The 12,879-nt window shown below is 31.3% G+C and overlaps 1 protein-coding gene across 1 annotated transcript; it reads left to right on the top strand.

Moving 5' to 3' along the window:
* The first annotated feature begins 11,656 nt into the window (after nucleotides 1-11,656).
* Nucleotides 11,657-12,068, top strand: LOC118648451 (zinc finger protein 579-like). The gene is made up of 2 exons (XM_036294768.1): nucleotides 11,657-11,788; nucleotides 11,974-12,068. The coding sequence occupies exons 1-2, from the start codon at nucleotides 11,674-11,676 to the stop codon at nucleotides 12,066-12,068; spliced, it is 210 nt and encodes a 69-aa protein (XP_036150661.1). The 5' UTR covers nucleotides 11,657-11,673.
* Nucleotides 12,069-12,879: the final 811 nt, after the last annotated feature.

The raw sequence follows: 12,879 nt of genomic DNA, 5'->3' as shown, positions 1-12,879 counted from the left end.
TTATTAGAGTGTTTATATAACATTTATAATTTATTTGTATTAAAACTTATTTGCCAGCTCAATATTATCTTCTTTATTCCTTGCCAATATACTTCCTGACAATTGTTTTTTGCAGGCGCACAGCAGCCTCGTATCGGCGCACAGCAGCCAATAATTTAATACAAAAGGCTAATATTTATAGTTTAATTTTATATTTAAGGATCTTCTTAAGTTTATCGTTAAAATACTTCGTAATTAACAAAATTGTATCTAAAGACAAACTTAAGACAATCAAAGCCATATCAGACTAAAGATTGAGATTGAGATTGAATTAGAATTTGACCAACTAATTGGTTACATTTCATTTCAATCTTAATATCAATCTTTAGTCTGATACGGAATTAATGAAAAATTAAACTATAAATGTCAGCCAAAGAATAATAAAGTAATGTTCTAGTTTGTATAAACATCTACTTTATAGTTGGCGCATTTTTTTTTCTATATATATCATTACTTTTGTAGAAAAAAAAAACGTAATACTCTAATTTTAGTGTCAAATCTAAAAAATTTTTTATTATAAAAACTGGCTAAAAAATAGTAATAATGTTTTAGTTTTTATAAAAATATTTGTTTTTATAATTGGCGCAAAATATTTAAATATCACTATTTTTGTAGAGAAGTTAATTTGTGTGTGTGAGTATAAACTTTAAAAATTTCAGGAACATATTTGACAGTATATATTAAATACTTAAGTTGAACTATCCAAAAGAATATACCACTTAGGTTGAGATTAATCAAAAGTTTTATCTTAAATTTGTGATTTTTTTCCGTAAAAGATATATATTACTTAGGTTGAATTTGATACACTTAGTATATATTATTTAGGTTGAATTATCCAAAAGAATATACCACTTAGGTTGAGATTAATCAAAAGTTTTATCTTGAATTTGTGATTTTTTCCTTAAAAGAAAATATCACTTAGGTTGAATTTAAATCAAAAGTATTATCTTGGATTTTGTTATATATTACTTAAGTTGAACAATCCAATAATTTTTTTCCTTAAAGGAAAAACCACACACTTGGCGCCTTTTTTTTACCTTTTTTAAAAAGGTAATTTTGTTCGGATATCACGCATTTTGTATTGTTTATAGACCACTTAGACTGAATTTGATTTATGTATCACTTAGAATTAAATTTAATGAAATTTATTTTACTTTATACTTGATAAGTAAATGATTTTTTTCCATTCCATATATCACTTTGGTTGAATTTGATCAAAAGTATTATCTTGAATTTTATAAATTTTTTTTTTAATTAAAAGAAAACCAGATTTAGCGCTTTTTTACCTTTTTTAAAAAGTATAATTACATTGCTAAACATATTTATAAAAATTAATATTTATATTAAATTAAGAATACATTTTTGCTGAATATCATTATTTATTATCAACTTTTTCTAAAAATAATATATAAATATCTTTAGCACCTCTAGGCCATTGCTTTTTGGTAATTTGCACATCATCTGCTTCAATCCAATTGCACAATCCTTCTTTACACATACTTGTAAAATGACCATTTTCAATACATGAACCATGATGAAATATAGCGTTCATAACTTTATATACTTGTCCAGCTATTAATATTTTACTTGTCGGGATAGCGCATAAATTAAATTTTTGTGGTACTTTTACTAAGCTACCATTTTGTAATGAAAATAGACTTAAACATATAATAACTATCTGTTTTGTCAATTTTATTTCTTTCTTAAATAATAACTCATTTCCTTCACAACGTTCACATGATTTATCATGTAATTCAAACCAATGTGAAAATGATATATTTAATAAATCATTAAGATTAAAACTTTTTTTCTTTAAATTGTTAACAGGAATTGAAAGAATAACATTATTATCCGAAGTAACTTTTGTATTACTACATAATTTGCATCGAGTAGTAAAAATAACTTGATGTTCTACTAAATCTTTTATAAAATCGTATTTTGTGCAAAGAGCTGTAAGAAAATCGAATACATCTCGTTTAATACAAGTTGAAAAATACTCTCCTAAGTATTCCCGTATTGCATAGGTATTTAAATTATGTATTCCATTTTCATATCGGTGAGCTAAAATACTTAAAACATCTAATTTATCAGAATTAAATAATTGTTTTCTAATAATATTTAAATGAAATAAACATTGCAATCCTGCATTTGCATAACATGAAACTTTGTCAATATTTTGAAAACCACGTAAAATCCAACAAGTAGTACTACGTCGAACTTTTTGATCCAACCGTTGAACGGAAGTAATTGTCTTCCACAATGTCCATGGCGTATCTTTAACTTTATGATATCGTTCTTTTGAAATAGTAATAATTTGTTCTTCCGGTTTATGTATTCGTTTTAACCGATTATATTCGATAATTGCCTCTTCACTAGCTATTACACACGAAGGGTCAAAATTAATCAAATGCAATCCATCCAGAGATGTCACACGGGATAATGCAACATAAATCTGACCACAACTAAACACAGAATTACCTATATCTGTAACAACATTTTGCAAACTTAATCCTTGAGCTTTATGAATGGTAATACCATAACTCAAAGATATTGGAAATTGTTTCCTAATAACAAATGCTTTTTCCATAACTTGAAATTTGACACTTATTCTTTCAATAAAATATTCCAAATCAGATGGTAAAAGAAGTTTGATTTTTTCTACATAATCCGTAGATGGATCTTGCACAACTGAAATAACTGTAGCAATTGTACCATTTACAAGGCCTAAACTAGCATCAATGTTACGTCTTATCATAACTTTTGCTCCAATTTTAATTGTAATTCGTTTGAAAAGCCCAGCTGTCCTACTATTATCATCATCATTATCCGTCAATAACTTTGTTACTCTTTTTTTAATATATGGAATACATTCAATCTCATCTTCAGCAATTAATAATATTTCTTTTGAAGCAATGCGACTTAACATTGCATTGTTAAGAACATCACACATATGACAAGTAGGGAGTAAACAAACGGCATCAGAAGGCAAATTATCAATAAAATTACATAATTCACCTAATCTTTCTTCGAAAGACTTACCTATAAAAGATATTTTTCTTTTTTCGAGAATGTCACAATCAGATTTTGTCAGTAAACCAATACGAATTCTCGAAAGTAATTCACGATAAGATCCATCTCCTTGTTGGCGCATATTGATCGTTAATTCATCGTAATCAAATAAAGTAGTCCATAAATTAACAGCATTTAAGGAACCAAGAAATTTCTTAACTTTTACATTTGATAAATCTACGAAGGCAGGATCTTCATGTACAGGAGGTAATTGAAGCAAATCTCCAAATAGAAGAATATGCACTCGACCAAACCAACCATTATCACAATCAATAGTATCAAATATTTCAGATAATCGAAAATGTATATACAATAAAATCAAATTAGATATCATTGATATCTCATCAATTATAAAAAGAATAACATCTTTGAGGTCTGCTCGTAAAACTTTTAATACATGATCAGCTAATTGTTTATAATTAGGAGTAGAACCATGTTCAACGGGTAATTGAAGTAATCTATGTACTGTCAAACCATTTATATTAAATGCTGCTATACCAGTGGGCGCTGCTATTGCAGTATCCTTATTAAGATTTTGTTTTATCCAGCATTTAATAGTTTTAATCAAGAAACTTTTACCAGTGCCTCCTTCTCCACTAACGTATAGTCGTAATAACGATTTTTTATCTGACACGGTATTAATGACTCTATCAAATACTCTTTTTTGATCTGCATTCAATTTTGAAATCATTTCAGATATATCGATTTTTTCTTCGTGACCACCGAGATCTTTAAAATCTTGCATTGCTTCACCAGCTTGAATATTTTGAACACCTATCGGATTATCAGGATCATCTTGAGACAGATGCTGTTTTTCGTCAATCTGTTGTTGAACCAATTCCTTCACAGTTTTCATATGCTTGTTTTAATTCTTCCATTTTTTCATGATACTGCAATGCTTCGACGAGATGTAATTTTACCTTATGAAATGATTCCGCATAAGTATCACAACCATTTTTAAGATTTTCCATTTTTCGCCATGGTTGAAACATAAGAAGTAATGAAAAGAAATAATTTTCCGGCCGCGTCTTAACATCATATTTATAATGATTAATGAGATGTCCACGTTGTCGCCGTTTAAGGTAATAACCATTATCCATTTTGTAATATTTAATATTTTTACTTTGTGGTTTAATTTTTGTAATATCATGCCATTGCATAAATTCATATAAACACATCGATTTAAATTCTTTCGGTCTATGTGGATAATGGTCATCTATTACAGACGCACAAAATATATCTGTAGAATCTCTATCGAGAGCTTCAACTTCCTTAACGTTTTTGACTCTTCTATATCGTATCTGATTCGTATCCAACCATTTAATCGTCGTATTTCGATCAGTTCCATATAAAGGAATACTTAGCAATGTATCCGCAGCTTCAAGAGCTCCACATTCTCTATTATTTAAAAATCGTAATCCAATATTCCAAAGACAGCTTGCTATCGACTTGTTTGTCTGATTTTTACAATCAAGAATATCTTCAGATAATTCACATTGTCCTGCTTTATTTACATACTTACTTATGTACATATTAATAAACCTTGAATTTTCTCCAATATATTGTATATCCATATTTCCATTCCATGCAGTAAGAGTAGGAGGATTATAGTCATTTATATAACCCTCTCTCTCCGTTCGAGGAATATCATAAAGCCTACTTCTAGACTTTAACTGTTTCCTACCTGCTATCGAACTTACAACATCTCTTAAACATAACGTATCCGTAACAGGGCGAGGAAATCCGAAACGACATATACGACCAACTTTACGTCCCATTTCTTAGAACGAAGACAATAATTGTTATGTTTGTGTTGTTGGTATGTATTAACTCGCTCATATAATAATGGAGAAATATTTTTATCTGGCATTTTACAAGTTACATATTGTAAAATAAATTCAGAAATTTCTTTTTCAGAAGATACACCAATAATTGGTGCATCTTTAATCCAAATTAACATATGAAAATGTTGTATCCCTCTACCTTGATATTCTCGTCGCCAGAAGTAATGTGTAACTTCTCCGATCGGATGATCTTCGGAACAAATAAAATCAATCATTGCTCGAAACTTATTATCGAGAAATCTCGACGCTGATACAGGATCTCTAGCAACGAGAGCACTAGTGGAAGACGAATCGTCACACCAACCATTTACTTCACGAATGTATTGACCTAAATCATCCCACATCCATTCACTAGGACTCAATGTTAAAAACCATGTCGCAGGTCCGTAATGTTGTATCATGCACTCTAAATCATATCTTGGTCTACGCCAATATTGTGCTGTATTTCTCAAGGTAGAAAATATTGTACTCAAATCAGACTCCAATAATTCTTTTTGCACTGCTTGTAAATATTCCGAAGCCGTATAACGATCTCGCAAATTGGTTACATTCAATTTATGATAAATACCGCGCTTTAATTGACGATTATTCGCATTATTTAATAAATAAAACAAATATTGTTGATTCAATCTGTATTGGGGATGTTTAGAAGTCAAACGACATTTAATATATTCATGTTCATGAAGTTTAATTTGTCTAGTTTCATGTTGTCCATTAACACCAAAAGGATATAAATCTGGAAAACATAATAGATCTAAAAATTTTTCACGGTTATCCAGAGGTAGTTCTTCAATTTTTAACATTTGATACAAAGCGTTAGCACTTTCACGTGTTTTTTTTTCATATAAAGGATAAATGGTATACTGTTCATAATAACTCTCCTTGTCATCGATAACCTGAGTTAACATAGCGTCACCTTGAAGATTTAAAACAATAGCTTCTGCATTATTTTTTGTTTCTTGCATTTCAATTTTGGAATTTAATAATGTACCATCATTATCATTATTATCCGATACAAATTCAGTATCATTTTCTGTCTCTTTTATTTCAAAAAATTCTACATTTTTTTCCGAACATAATCCATCGCAAGTATCTGGCAGTATAATGTGTTTATAAAGGTGATTATTACGTTTTAACCATACCAAAGCATCAAATACTTTTTAAGATTTACCATTTCTTCCCAAATAATTTTTGCTTTTGTCGGAATACCTCTAACTAAAATGTACAATTCCATATTATTTTTATTTATCGCATCAGTTTTCGAACATATTTTGTTCATTGTTTGTTCTAATGGTAATGGTAAATGAAATGTTCTACCTTTTACTTTCTGTACCATCTGCCTATGAGGCAACCTTTTATTCATCACAGTTCCCATTTTAACAACAGTTTGAAATGCTTTAGCCCTTTGTATTAACATTTTTTCGAATGAATTAAGAGACGATATTACTTCGGGAACATTTTGGATAAATAGATTGTTTAAAATACAATAAGCAGGCATTAATCCATTACGGAATTTTCTTTGGCAATAAAGACATATGTATTGCGGATCAATATATAGATTTTTTATACGTGCCATCAAATCTCTCCAAATTGGAATATCTAATTGTGTTTTAACCTTACTAATTTCAGATACACTTTTCTTATAGCAAAGTCTCTCACATGAAATACAAGCATATCGAGGTGTGTCCATGGAACGTTTAGTCAACGCCTTAAATGCTTTGCTATATTTAGAAATAATATCATCATCACTCAAATCAGTTAAACTTTGATGATGTTTGTACATATTTGCTCGATCTTGTGCCAAAGTTATAAGTTCATTTAATGTATCGATATCGCCAGAATTTAAAGCTTTTTCTAGATCTATTAACTTTCGATAGTCTGCTCTTATTCGATAAATCAAACGTTTAATATGTCTCACTTTTGGAAAATGAGGTGATAATAATTGAATAGAAAGAGACATTGCTTTACAAAGATTTGGATAAATGTAACAAGCCTGCGTATGACCTAATTTGTCAGTCAAATCGTTTACTGTACATTTCTGATAAACCTTGCGCAATAACTCTGGTATTTTCTTTAAAGTACATATATTTATTACTTCGAGAAACTTTTTATAACGATCAATTACAAACGAATCAATTTTACACGAAGCGTTGCACAACCATGCTTTTTTAGCTTGTGCTTCTATTAAAGGTAATACATTTATAATTTGACCTTTCACGTTTGTTATTAAAGGTTGCAATGAAGTCAATTGCTCGCTATATGTAGAATCAATAAAATAATTTTCGGAAGAAGCTGTATGACCCGATACACCACATAACGCATGTAATTTATCATCAATTGTTAAACACTCAGTAACGAGAGTTAAGTGTACTTCAGCCTTTTTTTTCAATACAGCTAATATTTTATACATATTGTGAATATAATTATTTCTAATCTGCATAGACCAACGCAAAATTTTTTCAGCTTCTAATCGTCTTTCAATTTTGTTTTTAATATTAAGTTTATTCATAATATCTGTTATTGTTACGGGATTATGCATATGTATGTAATTTTTTGACCAAAACTTACTATATTTTTTAATAATATTTCGATCAACACATTTTTTTACAGAATTAAATTTTAACATATTTTTCTCGTAATATTGTTTATTATACAACCATTTACGATCAAAATATTTTCTGTATCTATCTCGTTCATGTTGTGAATGTTTAAAATAATGTATTCTCTTACGCAAACGATTTTTTTGTAAATTTTTTTTATATTGACGTCGCTTTTTAACACGATTATTTAGTAAATTTTTTTTATATTGATCCCGTTGCTTAGCCCGATTTTGTTCTAAATTTTGTTGATATTGAAACCGCTTTTTAGCACGATTATTCAGTAAATCTTTTTATATTGATCCCGTTGCTTAGCCCGATTTTGTTCTAAATTTGGTTGATTTTGTTTTAAATTTTGTTGATATCGAAACCGCTTTTTAGCACGATTATTCAGTAAATCTTTTTTATATTGATCTCGTTGCTTAGCCCGATTTTGTTCTAAATTTCTTGATATCGAAGCCGCTTTTTAGCACGGATATTTTCCAAATCATCGTCTATATAACGTTTTTTACTACGATTATCGTCAATTTTTTCATATTGACGTTGCTTTTTATTAACATGATTATTCAATAAATCTGTTTTATATCGATCCAGTTGCTTAGCCCGATTTTGTTCTAAGTTTTGTTGATCTTGAAGCCGCTTTTTAAGACAAACATTTTCTAAATCATCGTCTAGGTAACGTTTTTTACCATGATTATCTTCAATATCACATTTATTTTTCGAAGAATTATATTCGACCATATAACATTTTTTAACCTGATTATTATCAATATTATGACATTCATTCTTCAAAGTATTTTTTTTAGATAATCTCTTTATACGTTGAGCATTAGCTATAGCTTCTCTTGCTTTTATTACTGCTAATGGAAGTACTTTTTGAGGAACACCATAATTTAAATCCTGAGGAAAATGCTCAATCACATTAGATTCAAAAATTTTTAATAGATGCGAACGCATTAGACTATGGTCATATCTTACTTTTCAGGTTTAATGTTATATAATAACGAAATAGCAAAAGCTATTGCAAAAACACCACAATCATTACCATTTGGTTGTTGTTGCACAGTCGGAAATCTGACTGAATGTGTCTCAAAATCATATGTTGGAAATAATCTTTTCAAGAATTGTTTGTGATCTTTATGTAATATTTTATTATTTAAGGAATCATATATAAATATATTTTTTCTATCGTAATAACTACATACCCAATGTGACGGACTATACAATATTTGAATATGTTTTGTATCTGGTAATACAGGTTGTATCAAATGAGGAAGCTGTATTCGCCATGTTCCAACAGGTTTATAGTCCGAACAGTTTTGTAAAAGTTCATGAAAATGATCAATATGGTCATCGTTAAGCCATTCATTTTGAATAATAATATCTTTATTTTCAGGTTTTAAAATAATAATTTCTTTTTCCTTTGGAGACATTTTATTTGAAAAACTTACTACAATTTTTCACAAACGTTCGATTGTTATAAGTGCAAAGCAGTGAATTTTTATAGATCCACAGCAACCGATTTTTATAGACACAGCGACCGATTTTTAAAGGCGCACAGCAGCCAATTTTTTAAAGGCGCACAGCAGCCAATATTTATAGGCGCACAGCAGCCAATATTTATAGGCGCACAGCAGCCAATATTTATAAGCGCACAGCAGCCGATTTTTATAGGCGCACAGCAGCCGGATTTTATAGGCGCACAGCAGCCGGATTTTATAGGCGCACAGCAGCCGATTTTATAGGCGCACAGCAGCCGAATAATGTGATATGTATATATAAGAAATATGTAAAGAAAGAAGAAAGAAAAAGAAGACAAAACACAAAAAGATACAGAAAGAGAAATAAAAATAAGAAATACAAATAAAAATAAAAAGCTTTACCTTTCTTCTCTAAATTAGTAGAACCTCTTCTAAATTAGTAGATAATATAAGTATCTATATGAAAACGTAAAAAAGACAATTATTGCATACAAAACATCATCCATCCACAATGACCGCAGTAGTAAAGTTGTAATGCAATCACATTAACGATTGGCGTTTGCGATTGTCTCTTGATCAATGGACAAATGGCTAAAGCTTTCTAATTGACAAGATTGTCAAGAGACAATCGTAAACGCAAACGTGAACACAGATGCAATCGCTAATATGATTCGGGCATAACATATTTCAAAAGTCTGATCCACTCCCTAAAGCTTGGAAACAGCTTTAAAACATGATGAACATGTGGACTTGAATAACGTTGACAAGATCAGAAGGTCACCTTAATATTGATATATCAACATGATGTCCTCTTGACCTTGACAACATTAAAGTCAAATTCATACATATTTTTCTCATAATATCCTACTTACAACTTTCATCTGAAACATTTTTCCGTATTTAGGCTGGTATTCATAGTCGAATCTTATTTAAAGATCGTCTCCAGCAATGTCTTAAGATGCTAATATGGCTCTGTGATTGGTTGTTGGCATCTTAAGACAATACTTAAGATAATCTTAAATATAAGATTCGACTGTGAATACCAGCCTTAAAGTCGTTTCCAGGATTTAAGTAATAAGTCAATAGAAACGCTCTGTTTAGAAATAAAATATTAATATTTTTTCAGTTTATTTTATTAAATATAACATAATGTAAAAATTAGATAAAGCAACACAGCATCGAGAACGTATACTTATATACGTAAAGATATAGGCCGGTATTCACAATCGGATCTTATATTTAATTCATCTTAAGTACTGTCTTAAAATGCCATCCGTCAATCACAGAGCCGTATTAACATCTTAAGACATTGCTCGAGACGATCTTTAAATAAGATTCGACTATGAATACCATAGATCGATATTCATAGTCGAATCTTATTTAAAGATTGTCTCGAGCAATGTCTTAAGATGTTAATACGACTTGGTCGATGGCATCTTAAGGCTGTACTTAAGATGATCTTAAATATAAGAATCGACTATGAATGGGCCATAAATTTACTTATATTTTCAAAAAAAGTTAGCTTTTCAAATTAACAAGTAAGCTTTTCAATACAAGATGTTCTGTATTTCTAAAAGAAATTAATCCACTGATTGGTGTATACTTTTTTAGGATTAACGATCACATTTTTACTTTTCAGAAATACAGAATCGATCCCCAGACGTTAAAAACCAACCAAAAGTTTGATTATTTCAATCAGTAGCAAAATATCAGATTAAAATCAGTATAAATCAAAACATAACCATGTTTCACTTTAATGCCCGTTTACTTTTATATTTAATTTTGGAAAATTCTGAGTCTACTTTGAAAATAATTACACATTTTCTTCTTGATACTTACTAAAATATTACCTTCAATACTTTCTTCTCGCCTTTGATTTAACAATAATCAAATTAATTATATTGACAATCTGTATCAATAAAACCACAACCATAAACAAAAATGAAGACACCATTCAAACGGCCATAAAATTTCTAAAGCTGAGTTCGTAAACATCACTGCCATGTACCTGCATATGGTACGTTCGGGGAGCCGCTATTAGCGCTACCAACATCAGTCTATCTTCATTGCTCATTAAAAGCAGAACAAGAACAGACTTATGCTGATAGTAATAGCGTCTCCCCGAACGCACTCATATATTCCAGTGTGTCTCCATCCACGTCACATCGACCCATGTCGAAAATGGCGGCAAACAAGGATATTATGTAAGTATAAAAAATATAACGTATCTCGTAAAAATATTAATCATTAAATATAATAAAAATAATACGTTTAATTTCAGCAATATGGAAATCGACAGCGAAGGAGATGAATTAATAGCCAATGCAGCTTCTCAAATTGAGAAGCTGCACGTGCAACAAGTCGCACCTGCAGCTTCTCAATTTGAGGAGCTGCAAGAAAATGCGCTACCGGCGGCGATTCCATTGCCGCCGACGACAACGTCGATCCCGCCGCCGCCGACGACGTCGATCCCGCCGCCGCCGACGACGTCGATCCCGCCGCCGCCGACGACGTCGATCCCGCCGCCGCCGACGACGTCGATCCCGCCGCCGCCGACATCGATCCCGTTGCCGCCGACAACGTCAGTCCCCGCCGCCGCCGACGTCGGTCCCGCCGCCGCCGACGTCGTCGATCTCATCAGTGATGTGGTGGGGGGCCACACCAACGTGGCCATACCCATGGGGAGTACCCCACGGACTATTGATGACCCCACCACCACCACCACCACCAACACACCCGCCACAGGAGCGGACAAGACGTAAGTAAAAAATACTCCAGGTTTTCTATAAAATATATTAATATCAAGGTCTGGTCTGTGATACACATCAGTTTTTTTTCGGTGCAACAATGCAGCACGGTCAGCCACAAAAAAATAGTCTGTATCACGGATCAGATATTTTTATATTTTGTTTATTATAGTTAATTTATTTTTCCTTATTACAGCTCCTCGATGGCAACGAGCAGGGCGCGGGCGAAGAAGGGGCCGCGGAGGGCAGCACATAAGAGGAAGGGGCCGCGGAGGGCAAAATATTACATAACTTATAAGTAAGAGGTAAGTAAGATAAAGAGCACAGTCGGGCTCACGCTGCGCTTTCACTTGGCACGAGCCACTACCATGTCTCTTGATAGATGTGGAATATAAAAATACTGTTATGTGACAATAGTTACAAACGATCAAGGAATTCCTTGATCCGCAGCTACTATCACATTACAGTATAATTTTAATACATGTACAAAATAACAAAATTTTTTATTATTGTTTCAGAGCAATGCCATGGATGTATATAATAAAAATATAAAAAATACATTAATATGTTATAAATATATATAATATGTAATATACATAATAAATATTTTAAAAAAATTTATTTATTTTTTATTTATTGAATCACACGAGAGTAGTATTACACATGGAACGAAACTTCTAATATAAAAATTATGTATAACAAAGTACAACATAAACTTGTTAAAGTCATCGACGACTCTGATGGAGGTGAAAGCCTTGGAAGTTACTGCCGTTACATGTGTCTGTCTCATACGCTTATGATCTGCCGAGATGATACCGAGGAGGAAAGAGCCAAGATTAGTAAGCTTCAGGTGTACTCTGTTTAAAATGTATTCTCCGACCCACGTAAATGGGTTTCTACTGCGTCACTATTGCAGATGATCGAATCGGAATGGAATTTCATTAACTTAATAGGAAAATAATTTAACTTTAATGTTAATTTTAAATTAATATGTAAAGTTAATTTCTATTTCACTACCAGAATGCATTACGAATATCTCTCATTGTGATGACAGACATTGTGTGCTTTCCAGCAAGACAGTGTAACACAGTGTCCATTAGTG

The sequence above is a fragment of the Monomorium pharaonis genome, unplaced genomic scaffold, assembly GCF_013373865.1.
Source record: "Monomorium pharaonis isolate MP-MQ-018 unplaced genomic scaffold, ASM1337386v2 scaffold_442, whole genome shotgun sequence".
Taxonomy (NCBI): domain Eukaryota; kingdom Metazoa; phylum Arthropoda; class Insecta; order Hymenoptera; family Formicidae; genus Monomorium; species Monomorium pharaonis.
Note: the sequence above shows the minus strand (reverse complement) of the source record. Positions and strands in the feature narration are given on the sequence as shown.